Source organism: Passer montanus, unplaced genomic scaffold, assembly GCF_014805655.1.
Source record: "Passer montanus isolate IOZ18808 unplaced genomic scaffold, ASM1480565v1 scaffold3, whole genome shotgun sequence".
Taxonomy (NCBI): Eukaryota; Metazoa; Chordata; class Aves; order Passeriformes; family Passeridae; genus Passer; species Passer montanus.
The window spans coordinates 11,803,401-11,824,592 of NW_024367707.1; the positions used below are offsets into that span (position 1 = coordinate 11,803,401).

The 21,192-nt window shown below is 37.0% G+C and overlaps 1 protein-coding gene across 3 annotated transcripts in view; it reads right to left on the reverse strand.

The window, feature by feature from the left end:
- Positions 1-557: 557 nt before the first annotated feature.
- STS (steroid sulfatase) overlaps positions 558-21,192 on the reverse strand; it is a 105,709-nt gene continuing 85,074 nt past the window's right edge. For all 3 annotated transcript variants that reach the window (XM_039714446.1, XM_039714447.1, XM_039714448.1), the window contains one exon: positions 558-2,718. In XM_039714446.1, coding sequence (XP_039570380.1) covers positions 2,336-2,718 — 383 coding nt within the window. In that variant the 3' untranslated portion in view covers positions 558-2,335. The remainder of the gene's footprint in view (positions 2,719-21,192) is intronic.

Below are 21,192 nucleotides of genomic sequence, written 5' to 3' on the forward strand. Positions count from 1 at the left end.
AGCAGAACAAAGAATTCTTGCACCTGCAAAAAGAGAAAAAAAGAAATAACAGAAACACAGCATCTTCCTGATAAAAAAAAAGTCAATGTGGTGTCCTTGAGAATATAAATTTAGTACTCTGTAAAGGTCACAGGCCAGAAACTGTGGAAACAAAGGAGATCTAATAACACCAAACCCCTTGTCTGAGTAGCACTGTATACTGAACACACCACATATTTTTTTTCCCATTTTCTTCAGGAGTACTTGTTTGAAAAGCTTTTGTGTAAGCTGTGGCAGAGCTGTGGGAGTTGGAAAGAACATCCCTCCACACCGTGGTGTTTTAGCTCTCTGGCCACAGCTGAGCTTGAGTGCTGCCCTTTGGCAGCAAAGAGGGACATGTGGCAGAGCTGTGGGAGTTGGAAAGAACATCCCTCCACACCGTGGTGTTTCAGCTCTCTGGCCACAGCTGGGCTTGTGCTGCCCTTTGGCTGCAAAGAGGGACATACTGGCACCAGTGCCATGCCCCAAAGGGCTCCAGGGCCACATGGCAAAGACCAAAAATTTGGGATGTACGGATCCTGCCGTGACATCGAAAGGCAGCTGCTCTCATGGAAGTATATTTGTATTCAAATGAGAGGCATTTTTCTTCCTAAGGTTATGTAGTACATTCAGTGACAAATATTTGTCATGGGGCTTTGCCTCCTACAGAGAGTTTGCTGAGGACATAATTAAGATCATGAACACAAGGTGAAACATCAAAAATAGGACTTCAAGGAAAAACTGCATTTCCCAGGAGAGTCTTCTGGGTATTGTGGAGAATGAAATTTTGAATGAAACTGCAATGGAAAAATCAAAAAAAGTCTAGGTTTTACAGTCAGAGTAATATACCATTTATCACAATATATTTTTAAAGGAAAGGCTTCAATAGCTCACAAGAACTGGGTCACAACCTTAATGCTGGCTGACTGAAGCTACTGCATTACTATCATCACAGATCACTTTTGCCCCAAACAAGTTTTAATACATTGTAATGTGGGAATTAACTGCTGCTTTCTGATAAGCAGCAAGTCACCTTCTATTATCAGGCATCAAATCATTTTAGTATTTTGCTGATATCTTCTTTTTATCTGCAATATGCCAAAGAAAACAGTTTGTCTGCCTGTAGAGTGGAAAGAAAATGTGCCTGAATAAGACAGAGATAAAATTGGATACAAAAATTAGCCCTCGAGGACAGTAGATTTCCCAAGACCTTGCTGAGAACTCAGAGACAGTTATATTTGGCTTTAAGTGCTCAAGCCCAAGCTTATTTTCAGAAAATGATAAATCCTATTCAGAGAGCTTAAAAGATGGAAAAGATATTTAAAGAAAGACCAAATTTTATTTATTTGTAATTACTGCCACCAATGGAAGAATAGGTATGATAAATAAGTGAATGAAAAATTTGTAATATCATGTGAATTTGGAACTCAAATATGGACCAAATATTTTCTTTTATCAATTGGAATATGATCATAAGGGTGTCCTTATATGAGGGATTGAAGGATTTTATGGGTTATGAATTCAGTTTGCACAGATATATATATAGATATATAGATATATAGATATATAGATAAATAGATATATATGGAGACTTATGGTACACACTCAAGCACGCAGCTGGTATACTTGAAGTGGTGTCCTTTTGAAACAAAGGTTGCTGCAATGCAATAGGACAGCAGGGATTCTGGGGAGCATCATTTTAATATGGACACAACGTCTTCTACTACCATAGCTCTGTGCATTTTCATGGCACATTCAAAGTTAAACTGTTGGCAAGCTGTCAGTTTTTTCATATTTGTCATGGTTGTTGACAGAGATCTGTTGCAAGTCTGCTCTTAACCTATCTATCAGTTACCAAATGACTGTCACAGGAGGACCTCTCCACTATGATCGCTCTGTTTTCAATTACTCAGTGCTATGTCCTACTAATGGATAACACTTAGTAAAAAGGACAGGAAAATGTGCATTTAGTAGTTGTGATTGACAGACCTGATAGGTAAATTCTTTGCTGTGTAAGACAAAAGCTCAAGCTGAAAGTCTAGAAAATTATCTCCCATAGAAAATGCCTACAATTCTACCCATGTGTAGATGAGGACGGCAACATGTCCTTCATGCTGTGTGATAAGGACAGAGAAGGTGTGTCTTGCCTTCCCTCTCTTGGCATGTTTTCTTGACTGAAATTCTCTTCTACTGCAATATGTATTTGAAGACTGGTCCTCCACCAACACAACAAAACCTTCTGAAGGCTTGTACTACAAGTTCAAGTCAGACAGTCACACTCAGCTTGTCCAGTCTCTGAAAGGGAATTGCAGCTTATTTATCCCAAATGCACCTGCAGTGGACTCCCTCCTGACTCATAGTCACAGTAGCAAGACTGAAAGAGAGATGAGCAGCAGAGCTGGAGCCATGGCTTCCAGAGAAGGTTGTTCCATGACAGCTGGTTAGGAACAGCATGCAGGGATCTGGTGTGGTTGTCCACTGCTTGGTGTATGACCCTGAGGATTTCGTAGAAACGGCTCTCAGTTTCTGGAGTCAGTGGGACTTTCTCTTCAGGGTCTCTGGACAGATCGAAGAGCAGTGGAGGATCATGTCGTGTAATGAATCCTCCATGGCAGAAGCAGACGTGTGAATCATAGCAACCATTGGAGTCCTCAGGACTGAAGTTTGGAGTGAAGAAGAAGACTTTCCATACAGATTCACCTGCAATTTACAGCCACAAAACAGCTGGTGATAAAGTGATAAAATAACAAAATGGAAGTTCCCTGGTCTTAGGAAATTCCACCAACATGGGAAGTCGGTCTTTTGGTAAAAAGAAGTACAGACAATCTGTAACAGAAACTGCAGCATACTGAAAGGCTAAAACAGGATTAAGCAAAGCAAAAATTAGCAAAACATCATGATTTTCATGCTACACATATTTATGAAGCAACTATGATAATTTCATTCCCTTGGAAGAATTCTGATTAACCAAATTATAGAATACTTTAAATAACATTGTGTTTTCTATAAACACTGCTAAGAAGATTTGCAGAAATATATACCAAGTCTTCTTCAAGGCTTATTAAAATGTATTTTTGCCCCTTGACTACACTCACCCACTGCTGGGCCCTACCTGCTTCTCATTTTGCTTATCTGAATAATTTCATTGTTACCTTTTGCCTCTCTTTCTTTCTTTGTTGGATTAATCCATTGTCCTCTTCCCCATGCTATCATTGCAAACACCTGGATACTCATTTTATTAAATGGGATGACATGAAAAGGCATAATGGATGCTAAATTCCTGTCTTATGCTTCTATATGATTTTTCCAAATATAAATTATAAATAACAGTTACAGCAGCACAACTCTTAGGTGACATTCTGCTTCACAAAATGAGGACCAAAGCACTTCATTTATAGACTGGTCATTCTTAGTTTAATTTTCTGGGTACAGAAAATGGAACTGTCCATCCTCATGTAACTTCAGTTGGTAATTTCACTGTTTGAAAATCCTAGTTATTTCTTGGAATAAGAATAGGCAAATATCAGTTGGTTCTTTCAAGAAGCACACTCAAACAGGTCAGTGGAGGATCAGAAAACACTTAACAAGAAAGCTGTGAACAAAAAAGTTGATACTATTTTCCTCAAGTATCACAGAATAAATAGGAAAGGCAGAAACAGACAGAAGAGAACTTCCAGGGAAACACACCATCCTCCTACAGCCAAAGAAGTATATAGTTCTTCAGAAATGGAATAAAGAATAATTAATTAGAGGAAGAAAAATCTGTATTTTATTCTTAATAAAAGCCAGTAACTAAACAACTGAGATCTATAATGTCAGATTAACTGCCCACTTGACAGTATAAAAACATTGGAAAACTGTAGTCATCAGTAATTTACATTTCTCAGCACCTTATTGTGATTTTTTTTATCAACTCAAGTTTTTAAATACTGAGTGAAAAATCTCTTTTTGGTATTTTGTTGAATTTTGTTAAGGTCACAGAAAGCTTGTTAACCTAGTAACAGACTTTCAAAGATTTGTGTGCTACAGTAGTTAATATTTATTAATCAACTCATCAGTACAATAGAGTGGAAGGCACTAGAGAATGCGGGATGGGTAGAGCACAGATAAACTGGTATGTGCCATACTGTAACTACACCACACTCAGCTTTTAAAGAATCAAAGCAGGTTTAAAGAGAAATGTTTCAGCAGACTAAAGGGTCACAGGCTGCAGTTCTAGACTACAGGATGGATTTAAAGGACAGTAGGTGACCTTAAGATTCTTTACAGCTTCTTCAACTTCGCAGCATTTTTCACATTAGAAGTGATTTTTCCTTTAGGAACCAATTCAATGACAGAGCCTGGGGACTACCAGTTCACTTTGTCTTCACTTAAATCGGGGTTGGATAGGTGATGGCTGTTATACACATTAGACTGGGAGAACCCTCTAAATGCTTCTTGGAAGTCAGCAAAGGGGAAGGACTTTTAAAGGCTGAATGACTTGCTGGCACAGACAATGGGACGTGGTAGCTTTTAAAAGGCTCTGGCTGTGACAGCCGCAATGGCACAGTCTTACTGGGAAAAAAATGAAAGGAAATTTAAAGGAAGGCAAAGCAAGATAAGGCCAGGTAGCATAAGATGACATTCCTTCATCTACCTCCACTAATACTTTGAAATGTTGGTTTGGTACGTGAGTCTCTTATTTTCTTAGAATTAAAATAAACAAAATCAAATACTGCCACTTAAATTTCTTTGAACTTATGCACAAAACATTTCCAAGAAATATACCTCTTGTTTTCCAAGATTAGAATTTTTATTCTGAGAAGGCAAGTAATTCTGTACTAAGCATTGGTCCAGCCTCCTCAGACACATTTAATAGGCAAGATGGATGATAAAAACCATAAAAAGCCAAAGTGCTTGATTAATCAGTGCACTGTGTGCCATTGTTGACCATGCAACACTTGTCACACCTGAGAATTTGATTCACAGCACTATAACAACTTGACCGAAGATCAGCAGAAAAAATTATATGGCTACTAAAATGTCAGTTAAAAGAAATTCCAATAAGGCCATGCACAAGAGAACTTTGTGGTCAAGCTGTCTTCCCACACATTGGTCTTTCATGGTACATCTGTGCTGAATCACATTGAAAAGAACATTTTCAGCCACCTTTTTTGGTGTTGGGCATTGTAGAATCAGGTCTGCTGAAGGGCTTACAGACAGCAATACAAAATTGGGAATTCAGAATTAATGGAAGTCAGTAAAAGCAGCCCATATAGGTAAGAAATGGGGAAAGAAAGAAATAAGGAAGTTGCACCATGATTTTTTTTTTTTCATGCACAAAATAAAGACTAGTTGAGGTTTTGTTATATGCAGAGCATACAGCACATTTCAAAATCATGTGTGGGTTTGGGAACAAGGCATACATGACAACATCTCCTGTCTGAGTGCCACTGCTAGTGCTCTGAAGAGCTGATGGTACTTTATCAGATAAGCAGCTATAGAAGGTCACAAAACACTGAGCTCTGGGAGTGCAAAGCCTGTTCCTGTGCAGTGTTTATCTGTTTCACTGCAGCAATGTTTCTGGAACTGTACATTGTGCTGGAGAAGCAGCAGCAGACTTTAAACACCCCTTTTCTAAGCATTGTAAAAACTAAAGCCTGTCTGTCAGTGGCTGTGGCTGAGGAACAGCCAGTGCAGTATACCAAGAGACATTAAAAGCTGTCAGACTGCTAATCAGTAAAGCTGATGAACTCTATAAGGCACGATATTAAAAAGAGAGAGCTCTCTCCCAGTCTCTCAGCTGACATAAAATCTCATTCTGTCAGAAGGTTAACTACAAGGGTCAGATTAATCTCCCAGTAATTAACGATACCTGTGTTCTCCAAAGCATCTGGATAGTAAACCCTTGTTATATAAAAAGATAACTGTATCTCTCTTCCACAGTGAAGTTAGTAGTAAAATTGTAAGGGCTTCCCCAAAGCCAAGTATATCATGCCCCTTCTGAAACAGCAGGCAGGCTCTAAGACTGCAGCACCCTTAAAGGTCCTGTCCCAGTGCTTCACAAATGATTTCAGTCCTATTTTCCTGTGATTCTCCAGTTCTCTGAGTTGTCCAGTAAGTTTGGTCTCAGAATACCTCTTTCCTTTACATGTTAAGAAAAACAAAATTTAAAGAAGTTGTACTTCTAAATAAGATAGGTTTCAAATTCAAATTAATAGGTTAAAGATAGGTTGCTATTATTCCAAGCAAATCGCTATGAACATAGTTCTTTAGTCTTCAATCTCCCTAGAAGACTCCTTTTATTACCCTTTACCCAGTTATTTATCCTCTCATACAGACAACAGTTGCTCTAACAGACCAATGGAGGCCTTGAGACTAAATAAAAGTCTCTCAGTAAGATATATTAATATATTCAAGATGAAGTGACACACTAGATAGGAATGCCATTTATGTTATAAAAACACCCTTCTTAATCATTGATGGCAAATGGGTGTTTTCTGATAAGCAGTTCTTGACGTGAATAGAAGCTATTGTTGTGTTATTGCCTGGACTTCATTTTCATTGAATTTAATCTATGACAGTAGCTTTATAGGTTTGCAGCTACTGTCATTTCCTTTGCTTATATTATTGTGTTGCCTCTTTCTGTAGGAGAACAAGTTAAACAGGGTTGTTCTCCACTGTACATTGGGAAGCTAGTCCCTGCCTGAACTCAGATGCCTCTGAGGGGAACCATTTGTGTGTAGCAGACCAACGTAAACTGAGACAGACTTTTCTGTGTCTCAGGTGTGCTCTGCAGTCATTGTCAACTCCCACACTCTAACTCATGCTTTTCAACGTTTCTAGACAGTAGCAGATGAAAACTGCAACTCATTTGAAAATTACTTTCTTCAGATAACTCTTGTTATTAGATTGGATCCTTCCTGCTTCGTCCAGGTTCATACAGAATTTTTAGGTTCTCTGCTAATCTTATTCATAGCAGATATCACATATATTCAGCTCTTTGATAATTTAGCAATGTAGAAAATGCTTCAGTTGTGAAATTCTTGTAGAACTATATATAGATCTATATAGCAAAGACAATACTGTTTGGTTACTATAATGAAATGATACATGTTATTTTTATGACTATGTACATTCCTCAAACAGCTAATAAAAATACACCACTTGAATTTAAAATTTTGTAACTTTATTGTTTTTACAATGAAAATTACTTTTTTCTTAATTTTTTTTTTTTTTAGATATCTGTTTTAATGGTCTGGGTATCTTCTGGTGTTATATTGTTACACCAGTCAAAAGACAGCACATCATCTCCCAGTGTAGGTGGAGAATAACTGAGTGACATTCAAAGATACAATAGTGGTTAACAACAATTACTTGTTGCTAGAAGAGACTTGCATAAAGACCTGTGCAGAACTTAGAGTATTCGAGTGAACCCCATGAAAAAAACAGCAGTAGCAGCGATTTTAAAATATCTAAAATAAATCCTACAGTGTTAGTATCCACTAAACCAGAATGGATTGCACATTCTTGAATATCTAATAATCTTATTGAAAAACTGCTGCAGGAAAAATACAAGACACATTGAAACAATGCCCAGACTGCTGAAGACAGAAATCTCATGACTGAGCTCATTACCTAGAGTAAGTGCTGTGGTATGAGAAACTTCCACTAAATTCTGTTCAAAAGTCAAGATTGTGTTTTGAATTGTAGTAGATGAAAAAGAATTATTTTCCTGAATTCTTCATCATCACCTTCAAAAAGAAATGATTGATCATTTGCAGCGTTTTCTTGTTGAACAAAGTCCTAAAAGGGAAGAATCTGTGAGCATAGAAATTATGCTACTAAAGTAGGAAGTGCTATAATGCAATGTTATGCCTCATACTGAGATGTCTTAGGTGATAGCAACATGGAAGAATACATACTGCTCTGGAAGAAAAATTCCATCTGTAGTAATTTCATGGAAATAATCCAGACACCTGCTAAAGATTTGTTTGAAGAATATTTACTTGCTGAAAGGTCCATGTAATTTTCAGTTCATCTAAGCAGCAGCTGATGGTATGCTGAAGACAGAAGATAATGTTGGCACACATTAAAAGAAACCTAAACCAAACCAAACCAGAAAAAAAAAAACACCCAAAAAACCCGGCTCATTTTCAATCTGTATTAAAAGCCCTTGGAAACAGAAAAGCCTTATTTTATTGCTTATGAAAAAAATAGTCTTGATTTTCATGTAGTGGTTTTCCATGGGAGTCAGTAAAAGATTAAGAAACCCTTTAAGTAATCAATTAATCAGTTAAGAACAAAGCAGAAACACTTTGTCAACGATGGAAAAACCCAAAGAGAAACATAGTCAGAACTGAGTTTTGTATTTGAATTATTTCCTGTCCTTCAGGAATGCATTTTACTAACAGAAAATAAATTTGGGACAATAATTTTCCTCTTTCATAAAGTAGATGCAATTTTTCTGAGTGAAAAGAACAGATCTGTAAGATTCAGACAGCAGTTATTCTGATATTAATCAAACATATGGGAGAAAGATGGCATTGAAGTCCTAAGCAATTTCTGCAAATATTTTTAGACAAGTTGATGTCAGCCAAAACCAAACCCATCCCGAGGAATTTTTTTTAATAAATTATTATTTCAGAAAGTTTTCAAAATTTGGATGTCAAAAAATAAGCTGTTGACACATGGAATGCTAGTGAAGTACTCACAATAATTAATATGAAAATTACTACCTGGCTAATGTTTAAGTTACCAGATATACATCTAAAACCAAAGAAATAATTGTTCAAAGTTACTTTAAAAATGAAAAATATAAATTTTGTAACTGCAGTTGCCTGAAATTTTGTGCTGTGCCAAAGAACACTGAACAATAATTTTCTTTAGTTTAAGAAGTCAAAGAAAAAAGTGAATTACTCTTCCTTACAAGTGTCTTAGCTAGTTGAATTATTTTATTTTTTATTTTATTTTTGCGCTTAGACAACCATTTGAAAAAAAAATTGAAAATTTATTCAGTTAAGCATAAATGACAACAGAGAAAAGGAGTTTCTTTTATGAGACTAAAAAAAAAATTGAAGAAAACAAATATTTGCAAGTAATTTGGTGCAAAAAATATCAGTATCAGGCAGTCCTAAATTTTAAAAAAAATATCAATGACTGAAATTTGGGTTTGTTGTTAAGATGTATGTGTAGTTTAGCACCTGAAATACGAGACAGCAGTTTTTATCCCAGTGTTAGAAAATGCATTACGTTCCAGAATATGAAACTAGTAAAAGATTACAAATGATGTTAAACTATAAATTTGCAATTTTCCTGATACTGAGCAAACAATACAAAAATCCTTCCAAATCCTGAATTAAAAACCTTAGCATTAAAAGGGCAGAGCACAGGAGGTTCTCTTACAGATGATCAGCAGAGACTCTGGTACAAATTACAAATTTGCTCCTAAGAATATTTCTAGAAGTGTATTTTCTCTTTCACATTGACTTGTTTGAAGTAATGGTATTTCAGAGAAATCCAACAGTTCTCCAGTTTGGACATTTATGCAAAAGCCAAACTTGATTTCACAGTTCTCCAGGCAGCAAAAATGTCTGAATTTGAAGAGTTTTAGTAAAGTAATGGGAATATTTTCTTGTTTTAGTTAAATACAAAATTGGATATAGAAATCTCCAGCTGTTCTCCAGATGACAGAAAGTAATGGAAAAAGGAAAGAATCCTGACTGTCTCTTAAAATTTTCAGCTTAAAAATGTATGTATACTGTGCAGTGAAAAACATGCTTTACCCTTCAGAAGTGCAATGAACTGCTAGAATCTCCTTCCTCTGAGAATCAAGAACAGAGAAAGATGTCCTGTGGATGCAGATGAGAAAAATATGTTTTAACTGTTCTTTATACAGGACTTGAAAATACCAGCATCATTTTTCATAAAAGGTTACTTAGGCATGTCATTCAATTAATACAAAATAATTTTGGAATTTTCAGGGTTTGTTTGGTTGGTTTTTTTGGTATTTGTTTTTTTGGGCGGAATAATTTTGGAATTTTCAGGGTTTGTTTAGTTGGTTTTTTTGGTATTTGTTTTTTTGGGCGGGTTGTTTTTTGGGGGTTTTTTTGTTTGTTTGTGTTGCTGGTTTTTTGGGTTTTTTAGTAAGGACTTGTTCATTGAATTGGTGTACAGGAAGTCTGGCTTGTGCCTTCTATGCTGCAGCCATATTCCTGCCCCTTAGCTTGCACTCTAAATCAGGATAAAGGGATGTGAAAATAAGACAAGAAGCAATAGGGGGAAAAAAATGGTCTCCATTTCAGCTTAAATAATTATGATAATAAGTTTGTTTTATGCTCATGCTATGATTAGGAGTTACTATTTTTTAAAGAATAGTATTTAATTTATTGTCATTCCCTTCATTCATCTCTCTCTTTCTCTCTCTCTCTCTTTCTCCCAGAATAAGCAGGGGAATGCTGGTAGGGAATGGAGCACTGCAAATCCCAGGGTATAAATAGTTCTGCCTGAGCCTAACAATAACTCTGCTGCCACTGACACAGAGCAGAGCAAAGGCAAGAAAATACTTTAACAGTATTTGTCATGCTTGTCAGGGGGAACACTTTCCTACCTAAAAAATTGTGAGCAGAAATGTGTATCAGATGATTAGGTCAATTTTCTTGAGCTTGATACAAACTGTTTCCTGGTGTCTCTTCATGCTAGAAATGCTCTTCTCTCTTTGACAGTCATGTTATTTCACACTTATCAAATAATATGTCCATAACTGTGTCACCCAAATTCAACTGCAGCTGCTCTGGTATGAGGCTCAAGATAGCATATTAAAATTCTTAATTAGATAGTTTAGGTAAATGACACTTGATGCTTATTTTGCTTTCTCCAGTGCTGTGGTTGAAAGACTGAACACAAAGAAGGGATTTGGGAGACAATTTGAGATTTTTGGAAGCTTTCCTTGATTGTGGTGCCTCCATGACATGAGGAAGATAAGGTAGAGAGAAGGGGAAAAAAACCCCAAAGGGGGCAAACATAGAGTTAAGATGATGCTCATACAGAAAGTTAGGAAGCAAGGAAAAAAAAAATCTTCAATAATCAAGTATACTAAAGGGTTGCAATGAACTGCAGCAAGAAACAGTAGTAAGTAAGATTCAGATGTTTCATGCGAAGCAAAAAGATATTTCTTTTTGGTATAATGAAAAATAAAATGAGTAAAGAAAAAAACATAAAGATCTCAAAAAAAATCATCATCATCAACAACAACAAAAAACAACTCCAAACCCACTTCTAAAATAGGAGGCTTCTCTAGAGAGAACACTGGAAGTCAAGGAACTTGTGAGACTGAAAAACAAAAGGCAAATGACAGAAAATCCCTCATGACTGTCAGAGTTCATTACAGCTTCTGCAGTTGCAGGAGGGAAAGTCACACAAGGGTTTGATCAATTAAGAGCATCAAAAGATGATTCACTATCAGTAAGAATAGAAATAAAAAGAGAAAGAAGAATAAACAGAAGAAAAAGATGAAAACACTGTAAAAGGACACAGTTCAGAGGCAAGAAAGGGGCTGCTCTCGGTCCAATAAAAATGTGCTGTAAGTAGTGTGAAGACTCCTGAGTTATTACTGAAGGAAAAGTGAATCTTCTCCCATGACCTACATATCACATACTTGATGCTATTTAAGTCCTTCAGTGGAGAACAAACACTAATCCATATCACACTGACACTTCAATGTTTTTCATGAATGGCAGCACTCAAATCCAGAAAGGTGGCCTGCAGCATTTGTCTTCTACTCTTGAGGAAACCTCAAGAAACAACTTTGCTGTAAACTATAACACGCAAATGTCTAATATCAGTGAAAGATATTTCTATGTATCTATAGAAGCTTGTTATTTTTTGCTACAAGTTTTTGTGTAATTTCTTTGATACATTATTTTGCTACTGTGTGTTGATATTAAGACAAAGTCTGGTGACAAGGAATAAGGTTTAAAGGAGACTAATGAAGATTTTTAAAGTGATTTTGTGGAGGGACACCTATGCTTCCACAATAAGAGCTGCCCTATCACCAACACCACCTGCAAGAAAAAGTAAAAAGATTCTCAGAGAGCTGATAGCTAACAAAGTAAATGACAATTTTAGTCTTGTGTTAAAAGGAAAATTGAACAAACAAAGTGAGTGGTGCTTTGTTAATTAGATTTTAAAGATATTTATGACAGTGCCACTCAAGTCAGGATTTGCATTTTAATATTTTTCTGACCATTCTTGTCAGTTCTTTCGTGACACTAATGAATGAATAAAATGCTGCTTTGTGTTCCAAAATCAATTAACTCTTTTCATTTTATTGCACATTTTAATGGCTATCTTATTTATCTATATATGTAAACAGGCCCTTTTTTGAATCTCTGCTGATTTAAAAAAAAATACACTAAATAAATTCTCTGAGTCCAAAATTCCTAGTCAACTTCAAAAGACTCCTATAGTACTCTTCCTGTCACTTAGCACAGTAATACTACTTTTCAGACTGTGAAAAAGGTAGCAAGGTATCTCCAGTTTTAAATTCATGCTACTAAAACAGGATTTATTGCTCATCACTTTGCTGCTACTTAGCATTCAATCTGGCAATCTGGTCACCTCACCTAATTTTGGATCACTGCAACCAACATGCAGGTCTTTATGTAAGCTAGTTACCACCCTATACTTATCTGCTTCTTAACTTTGTTAGAGGTGTTTAGGATGAGAAGAGAGATGCTTGTTTCTCTTTCGAGGAGAGCGACTTGCTCAGGTTAGCTCAGAAGTTAGGTATTGTCATGGTTTGACACTGGTGCAATGTCAGTGCTCCCCTGAAATATATTCTCCCTAATGGCTGCTGTGAGATGTGACCAGGAATAGAGCAAAGCAGGCTCAAATTCAGGAATAAAGGGGAAAAAAACACCTTTATTAACTACAATATATATAAAAAGGAACAGACACAGAACTCACAATAAAAACCTTCTAAACTATTTCTCCTCCTTCCCCTAGTTTCCACCACAACATGAAATAAGACCTTAGACTTTCAATCCAGTCACCACCCCTCAGATAATAAACTCTCAGTTCATCACTACGCCTCAGGTAATCAACTTTCATCAGGGAGAGAGGAGTCCCTCTTGTACCGTAGGCTTCCCCTGGAAACACACTTGAAACCTCTTGTGTTTCCATGTCACTCGTGGCACCACCCGGAGAACATCTGCCCTCATGATCTCTTCCTTGCATGTCCAGTGCTCTCACCACTGCACATGGACCAGAACTGCTTCTATGTTCCCCTTTTAAGGATGCCTTTCCCACTTCCAAAAAAGCAACACTCTCTCACTTTTGGGACACCAGTCCCCACCTAATTCATCCCCTGGGTCTGAGGGGTTTCAAGAACCTTTCTTCACTGAAGACAGAGGGCATCACCACACCCTCCTCAACCATCTCTGTTCATGCCACTGCTTCACATAGCATCACCGCACTCTCTTGGCTCCAAGCCATTGCCTCCCCCTAAATGCAGTCTCTGTGTCACAGGAAAAATGAGTCTGTCCAACCCAAGGCCACTCCATCATCTCTTCCCACCTACGATTCTTCTCAACTCCTTCTGACATCTTCCACTTGCACAAACTTTCACCACACCTGCTCATTTCCTCCAGTTTCATCCCCTCCTCATCCATCTCTGTTCATGCCACTGCTTCACATAGCATCACCGCACTCTCTTGGCTCCAAGCCATTGCCTCCCCCTAAATGCAGTCTCTGTGTCACAGGAAAAATGAGTCTGTCCAACCCAAGGCCACTCCATCATCTCTTCCCACCTACGATTCTTCTCAACTCCTTCTGACATCTTCCACTTGCACAAACTTTCACCACACCTGCTCATTTCCTCCAGTTTCACCTCTCTCTCTCTCTTCCCATCCAGATCCAAGAGGATCAGTATTTGTAAGGTTTCCATTATCCCAGAAAAGAGTTAAAATCTTGGGCTCTGGCTGCCCAGAACTCCCACGGCTACTGCACACCTTCTCGTGCAGTACCCCCTCTTCTCTGGCGGTGCTATCAGCACATGATATCAAATTTCAAGGTAGGGCAGGCACAGGCTCTCTCTCTCTCCCAGAGGGGCTGCCTGATGCCTTTCAGGGCTCCTCCACCCTTCCATCTTGCAAGGCCTTCACCCCCCTCCTCTGCCCGAGGCTCCGGCCGACCTCACACGGCCACATGGCTTCCCTCCCCCAGCCATTCCCAGCTGGGCAGGGGAGCTCTGAGCTCCTTCACTGACCAGGACCAAGAGAGAGTTCTCCTGGGAGTTCTTGCTTTTAACCCCCTGTGTTCTCAGAGGCGGTCCATGTCTTCAGTGGCCAAACCAGGTGCCAATATTCAAATCTGACCACTGATTGGTTTTGACCACAACTTCCCAAAATCTCACTTCCTTCTCAACCTAGAATAGGCATCTACAGTGTATACATGTACATGTTTTCATCAGCATACTTAGAGTTTGCTAAAAAACCAAGGTGTTATGAGTCTTGAAAGCATCAAGCAGCCTCACTGGCCCTGCCCAGCCCTCGGGTGGATCCTCATCTGTGCACCCTGCCCATGGACCCAGATTCCAAGGCCCAAGACCATCAGCTCCTGCCTGAGTGGTGCAGCAGTGGCCAGTTCCTAGCCCTGTCTCTGGATGTCTCTAGGCTGCAGCCTTCCTTCCAGCTCTGTCTGTGCTCTCATCTCCTCCTGCTCCTTTCTGCACTCCCTGGGTAGACCTGGAACTGGACTCACCACTTTGCCAGGACTGGGGATACTGTGGAGTCTCTTACCAGCACCCAGCTCTGCTCACTCTGCTCAGGTGCTGGAAGATATTGCTCTGTCAGTAAAGTCACAGTCAGTGCAGGGGTCACTCACAGTTCTGTTGGACTCACCTTCAGGATGAAGTGTCAACCTGCTTAGAAAGCTGACCTTGTCTCTCCAGTATTCTCTCATCTACCCTCAATTTTAGGATCAAATATCTACAAGGTGCTGTTCCTTATGAAAATCCCACAGTGTTCATCCATAAGGTATTAAAATTTTCCTCCTCTCAAGTACATGTAAAACAACAAATATCATTGACATGGCCAGAAAATAGAGAGGTTTGACATATATGTTACTTCTGCATACTTTTTTAAAATGAGCCTGACTTAATGGTCATTCAGTGACATTTGAAATACAGTCACTAACTACAGTACATCTACATCAACACTGTTTACGAGATGTCGTATCTTGCTCATATAAATGTACAGTTTCTTCTGTTCCAGTTGTAGAAAATAAGAACAAAATCTCATTTCAGGTATTTCAAGTGAATTTTCTTTTGTCATCTAATTCATCCCCCTGCCACTGCACAATTGTTCTCCACAATGTATTTTCTAAGAGCTCTCTTGATGTATGGTGTCTTCTATTGTAACTTTTGTGCTACTATCATTCATTTCCTTTATTGCAGAAGACAAAGACATTTTATTGGCATGCTCCTTTCACTTGGTGTTTTATCTACGAACTTTTTCAAATACAAATCCTTCACAAACTTTTTCTGGAGCTTAAATAAGGATTTTGGTACAGATGACTGTCTCACAGTTCATTTGGTTTGCCCCATCCATCAATTACCTGTTGCATTGTCTATTCTAGATTCCATTTCCACACCTTTTGCAGAGTTATGGTGCACTGAAGTGAATGTTAAAATCCCTGTGAATTTACTGATGATTAATCTTACTTGCCTTCAGTTCCAGAAAGCATTCCTACATTAGCTTAAAATAATAACTCCATGCTCAAATTTAGCAAAGTACAATGTATTCTATGACTGAAGCTGCTGTGTGATTAACTAATTGTTTAAGCAAGGATCTACATCTGCTGCTCGACTTCCATCAAATCTCCTACTTCAAACAATTTATGAAAAATAATGAGTAAAGTATTTTTTTGCCATCTGTGCTATTGCTTAATAAAACAGTTAATAAAAACTCTTTTATTTTTTGCAACACTGATATATATTAATGGATATACTGTGAGGAATTTATTTAATATTGTCTCAAGGCCTACAGGAAGAAGCTACCCGAATAAAGTTTTAGCAAGTTTTCCTGTTCACTGGACAACTCTGCCTTGTAGAAAAATCAGTGTTCAGCCTTCACATCTTACTTCCCTAAAGATTAAACTCCTGTCTGCTTAGCAACATCCTCTCCCTCCAAACACACATTGCTCAGTTACTCAGCATCTCAGTGACAACATCTTGTTCCCTTTTCTTCATACAGCATATACATGTATATGTGGCATACTACTTAATATATGGCATACTACTTAATATATCCAAGTAAATCCAGGTGCTTTTGACCTGTGTGATGCGTGGACCTCAGTGCAGCATTTGAACAAAGCCCTTCCCAGCTCTTGGGCCTTCTGGATAGATTCATCAGCATAGCATAGTCCTACACAATGCCCACAGTGCTCAGAGATGTAATCAGCTATGGAGTGAGAGAATGCAGCAATGGACCTTGGAAACTCCAGCATTGTCCTTCATTCTCTGTGCTATATTTTCTTATAGTTTTTTTTTGTAAAAAAGACAAAAGTGCTAGAACTTCAGGCAGTGTCACGAAGGGACAGGGGTTTTGATGATACTTGAATGGCAAAAGGAATACTGGTGGGGCTTTTTTCCCTCCAGTTTCTGGAGCACAGTAGATAGAACACTGCTGTGAATGAGGGGGTAGAAAACATATTTGTTGCCTTTGGCTTGATCTTTTATTTTTTGCTAACAGTATAACTCAATGTAATAATTCTAAGCCTCAAAGTATCTTTCAAGGGGGCACTTACCTCATAAACTCAGTCCAGCACCTATTATTACTTCTTGGGGCACTATGAGGTTAAAGATATGTTAAGCAAGAGAATTACAAGGACAAGTTAAACAAAGAAAGCTTTATCTTTGAGCATAAAATGCAACTATACAACATTTTTACTAGTCTAAGAGTATGTTGCCATACATTATGGTTTTCTTTAGGGCTCTAACCTCTTATTTTAAGAAGTGATATAAATAAATAGAATATAAAACTGTTTGTAGTCTGAAGTCATTCAGTTACACATTGTACCTTCTCAGAACAACTGAAAGTGCTTTTGGCACTACATGACAGATATAAATTTTATATATGCCCTCACTCCTCACTGCAGCTAAGAGTGATAACATGATATTGTGAAATAGAAACATCTGCATACTGGTAGTTGTTTCTGGACTGTTGAATCTTACATTAAATTTTTAATTCATAGTTCTGCAAACTCAGCCTCCATCTCTCAATTTTAGCTGGTTTCTTTGAAAAAATACTCTTTATAAAATCTGTGACAATATAAATGGCAACAGGAAAGACTAGGAAATGGTTTTTTTCTATTTTATTCACTACCATGACCCCTTCTAAGCATTTTTATGTTGTTCTTCACAAAGCAAATAACCTTACACATATTCCTCATCCATTGTAAAGGAAAAGAAAATGGATTACATTAATTATTTTCTGCTGTAAACCAGGTTTAGTTTGTCATTCACCAGTGCTTTGCAGTAATCCTTCCTTCATACTATAGCGCACTGCACTGACAGACATTTACCTCTATTTCATCTTGTGATTAATTAAAAAAACACTTTCTATAACATTTCCAAAGAAGTCTCTAACTAGCTGTCATTTACCCTGAACATGTCCAAGATTAAAATCTCTCTTAAATTTTTACTGATACCCAGAGGGAATTTCTAACGGAGGTCTTGGCAGTTAGACTCTGAAGACAAAAAAAGAACCTGAAATACAGTTAGGATTAGAGAACAGGAAATCTACCAACCAAAATGCTCTCAAGGGATAGTCAAGCCAGGCAGATGAACCTGCTAAACAATTTACCTGTCATTCAGATCTTCACCCTCACTTTGAAAACTTTGCCTGTCCTGCTGAATCTCATAGATCTGTCTAGATTTAACTTCAGAACTTTGGCTCACTACTCACCTATCAAACATAAAAAGACCAAAACTTTAAGCATAAAAAAGGTCATCTGCTTCCACAGCTACCTCTGCAAGAGAAGATCAAAATTTACGGGAGGTTTGAGACACCCATATATGGACATATTACACAGCTGTACAGATGTCCAAGAATGCAGATAGTTTAAGACTTCCTAAAGTTCCTCCTCTACATCCCTGAGACACAATGAGTCCTGACACAGCTTTTGCAAGTATGTAGCAACTGAAATGCAAAGTCTAACAACACAGTGTGGCAAAAAAAATACATCTGAGGTCCATTTGGTCCACAAAGAGAACAAATTGCATGAAATTAGTTAGAAAAGACCAAATATAATTATCATAGGAACTGTTCTTGTGTGTCCAGGCAGAGACTGCATTGGCAAGCTCAGCCAAGCTCTAAGATTCACATGTTAATGGGGTAGAAACCTGTTTCTGACTTCTCCATGCCACGGCAATAAAACAGATTTATCAAGTTTGACATGTAGACATTGTCCTTGTAATCACTTGCCAACATCTTTAAAAAATACCCACTAATGGAGTAATACTTTAAAACATTCTAATAATTTATATTTAATTTTCTTGATTAAGAGATAAAAATCTGTAACTTTTTCACATTTAAGCTGTGTTAAAGGGAGTAATGCTGATTTTTTTCACATTTTCTATCTTCCAAGTACAAACAATTCCCATGGATTAAATGCTTTGAAAGATATGTACTCAAAAAATATTTTCTGAAGTTTTTTTTTAGTTTTTTTTAGTTCCACCTGCTGGTTGCTAAACATTCAAATATACTTCTCAGATCTTAGTTCAGGGTTATTGTTTTAGTTTGGCTTGGCTAATTTTTTTCATCACCATTTAAAAACACTGGTAGATATTAAACACTTTTAATCTGGAGACCTCAAATATTTTGGCAATATAAAAGGGGGATAAAATGAGGCCTTTGATTATTATCAGCAGGTACAGACTTTGTATTATCTATTTAGTATCATGTTCCCAAATCCAGTTAAAGCATTTCTCAGCACCTTTTTCTTGATTATTACAGCCTCTCTGTAAATACCAGCATGGTTTTCTAAGCCAGCCTTCTGTCGCCACAACACAATCCTGGTATTTGGTGCTACTCAGCATTCTTGAAATCACCAGAACCTTTAAATGACCTAACAGCTCCACTAGAGCAGAGCTGAATGAACTGAAGCATATGAGAAAACAACCTGTATTCTTGTACAATTTTTTGCAATTCTCAGTTGCTCTTCTACCCACAGACTGATTATGTTTCCATTGACCGTGAAACTGAACTGAGACATTTGTGTTCAGTACTTACTCATGTGCTAAGATAAGCTCATTAATGAACTTTGCAATATTTTCAGGAAAAATCTGAAAACTGTCAAAGTATAATATCCAACGGAATATAGTTGTAAAAAACCAGGTAATTTTTGCTAATTTTGAAAAATTCAAATATCATAATGCAAATATTTCAAATATCATAATTAAATTTTAATGGATTCAAATTTATTCTAATCCTTATTTAAAGTCACATCATGTATTTTCTGCCACTAAAGAATGCATCAGATTATTAATATCTTCCTTACTCAAAACATAAAATTAGATAATAAAATTAAAATAATGTATGAAATTCTAAAGTTTTCTTTCAAATTTTAATACTGGCCATTGCAAACAGGACTCAGAAAAAAAATTACATGTCTCTGTATTTGTTTTGAAAAAAAGTCAATTATATAAAACCAGTTTCAGCATGACATGATAGCTACATTTTTCTCTCTCCCTTATTTTCTGATTCTACCTTTGGTCTTATTCTGATCAGCTCTGTTAGGATAAAAGCTTCCATATGATATTTGGGATTTTTAGGAAATTTCCAACTTTAAGGCAAAACTTCCCTCTCACAGCATAATTCAACTCATCTTTACTTCTGTGAAACATGCATTTGTCCTCCTACTTTCACATAAGCTCATGCCTTCACAGCATACACACAAATAGTCCTCACTGAAGAAAATTATTTTGTCTGGAAAAAATGGTAAGTTTTATTTAATCACTGGCTTTCTTGTAAGTTGCTTTTTGAAAAGTACCTGAATATTCAAAAACTCCAGTTGTTTTTGAATCCTAAAGGTATGTGGTACTAGAGCCTCTGGCTACAGCTGAAAATTGGTTTTAGTAACAATTACATTGTTTTTCAGAGTCAAAAATCATTGTTAACTAAAAATACTAAAAACAATTCACGGTTCCATATTATAGAGCTCTCAGTGTCATCCTCTATGGGTGTCAGTCAAAATCTTAAACTTTTATATAACATTTATGAATCATAATTATGTTTGAGCATTAGGCTTTGAGAAATCAGACACTAAAACTATATATAGAGCACCTGATGCAGATATATATATATATATATATATAAACATATATCTAAATAAAAGAATTGTTTTAGCTTCTAATTTAGATATGCTAAATAAAACAGAGAAGGATATCCTATAGCACAGCAAACTCCATTTTTATATCAATGCCTTAAAACCCACAGTGTACCTACAGTAGACAGGAATTGAATTTTTCCGTAAAACAACAATGTCTGAGACAGAAAGGTAAGAGCTGATCAAAAGCAAACAGCAATGTAGTTGCAATAAAATCCCATTTGCTAGACTGGGAAAATTTGAGAGATGAAGAAGTAGAAAAAGTGCATGAAAATGCCCCCATGACCAGCTGTGGGATAAAGTGGACTTAGACCCTGATGGAACTAAAGGATTTGCAGTTCTAAGACACCATGGTCAGGAAGAACTAATGAATCCTAATTTTAATGTTTCCCAGAGCATCCTAGAATGCTCTAAAAGTCCATTCAAAAGAAATTCCAGAGTTTTGGGCACCATTTTCAGAGAATAAGTAATTTTTCACTCAGGTAGATTTATTTACTCACACTTTCTTGTCTAATATTTCAGTCTTATACTTTCATAACACTAAAGTAAAAATCTTCATTAAACCATTTATGCTATGTTATTACCTCTGTTTAATTAGATTTATGTTTATGTATGATGGTACTGTTTTAGCAGCTTCACCAAGTGATTAACAATGTTGACTTTTGGAAGATAATAAAGTATTTGGAGCTTGGCATTGGATAGGAATGGGAGGGGCACTTTGTTAAAAAACCCACCAACCAACGACCCAACCAACCAACCAACCAACCAATCAACCAAAAAAACAACAAAAATAAAACAAACACAAAA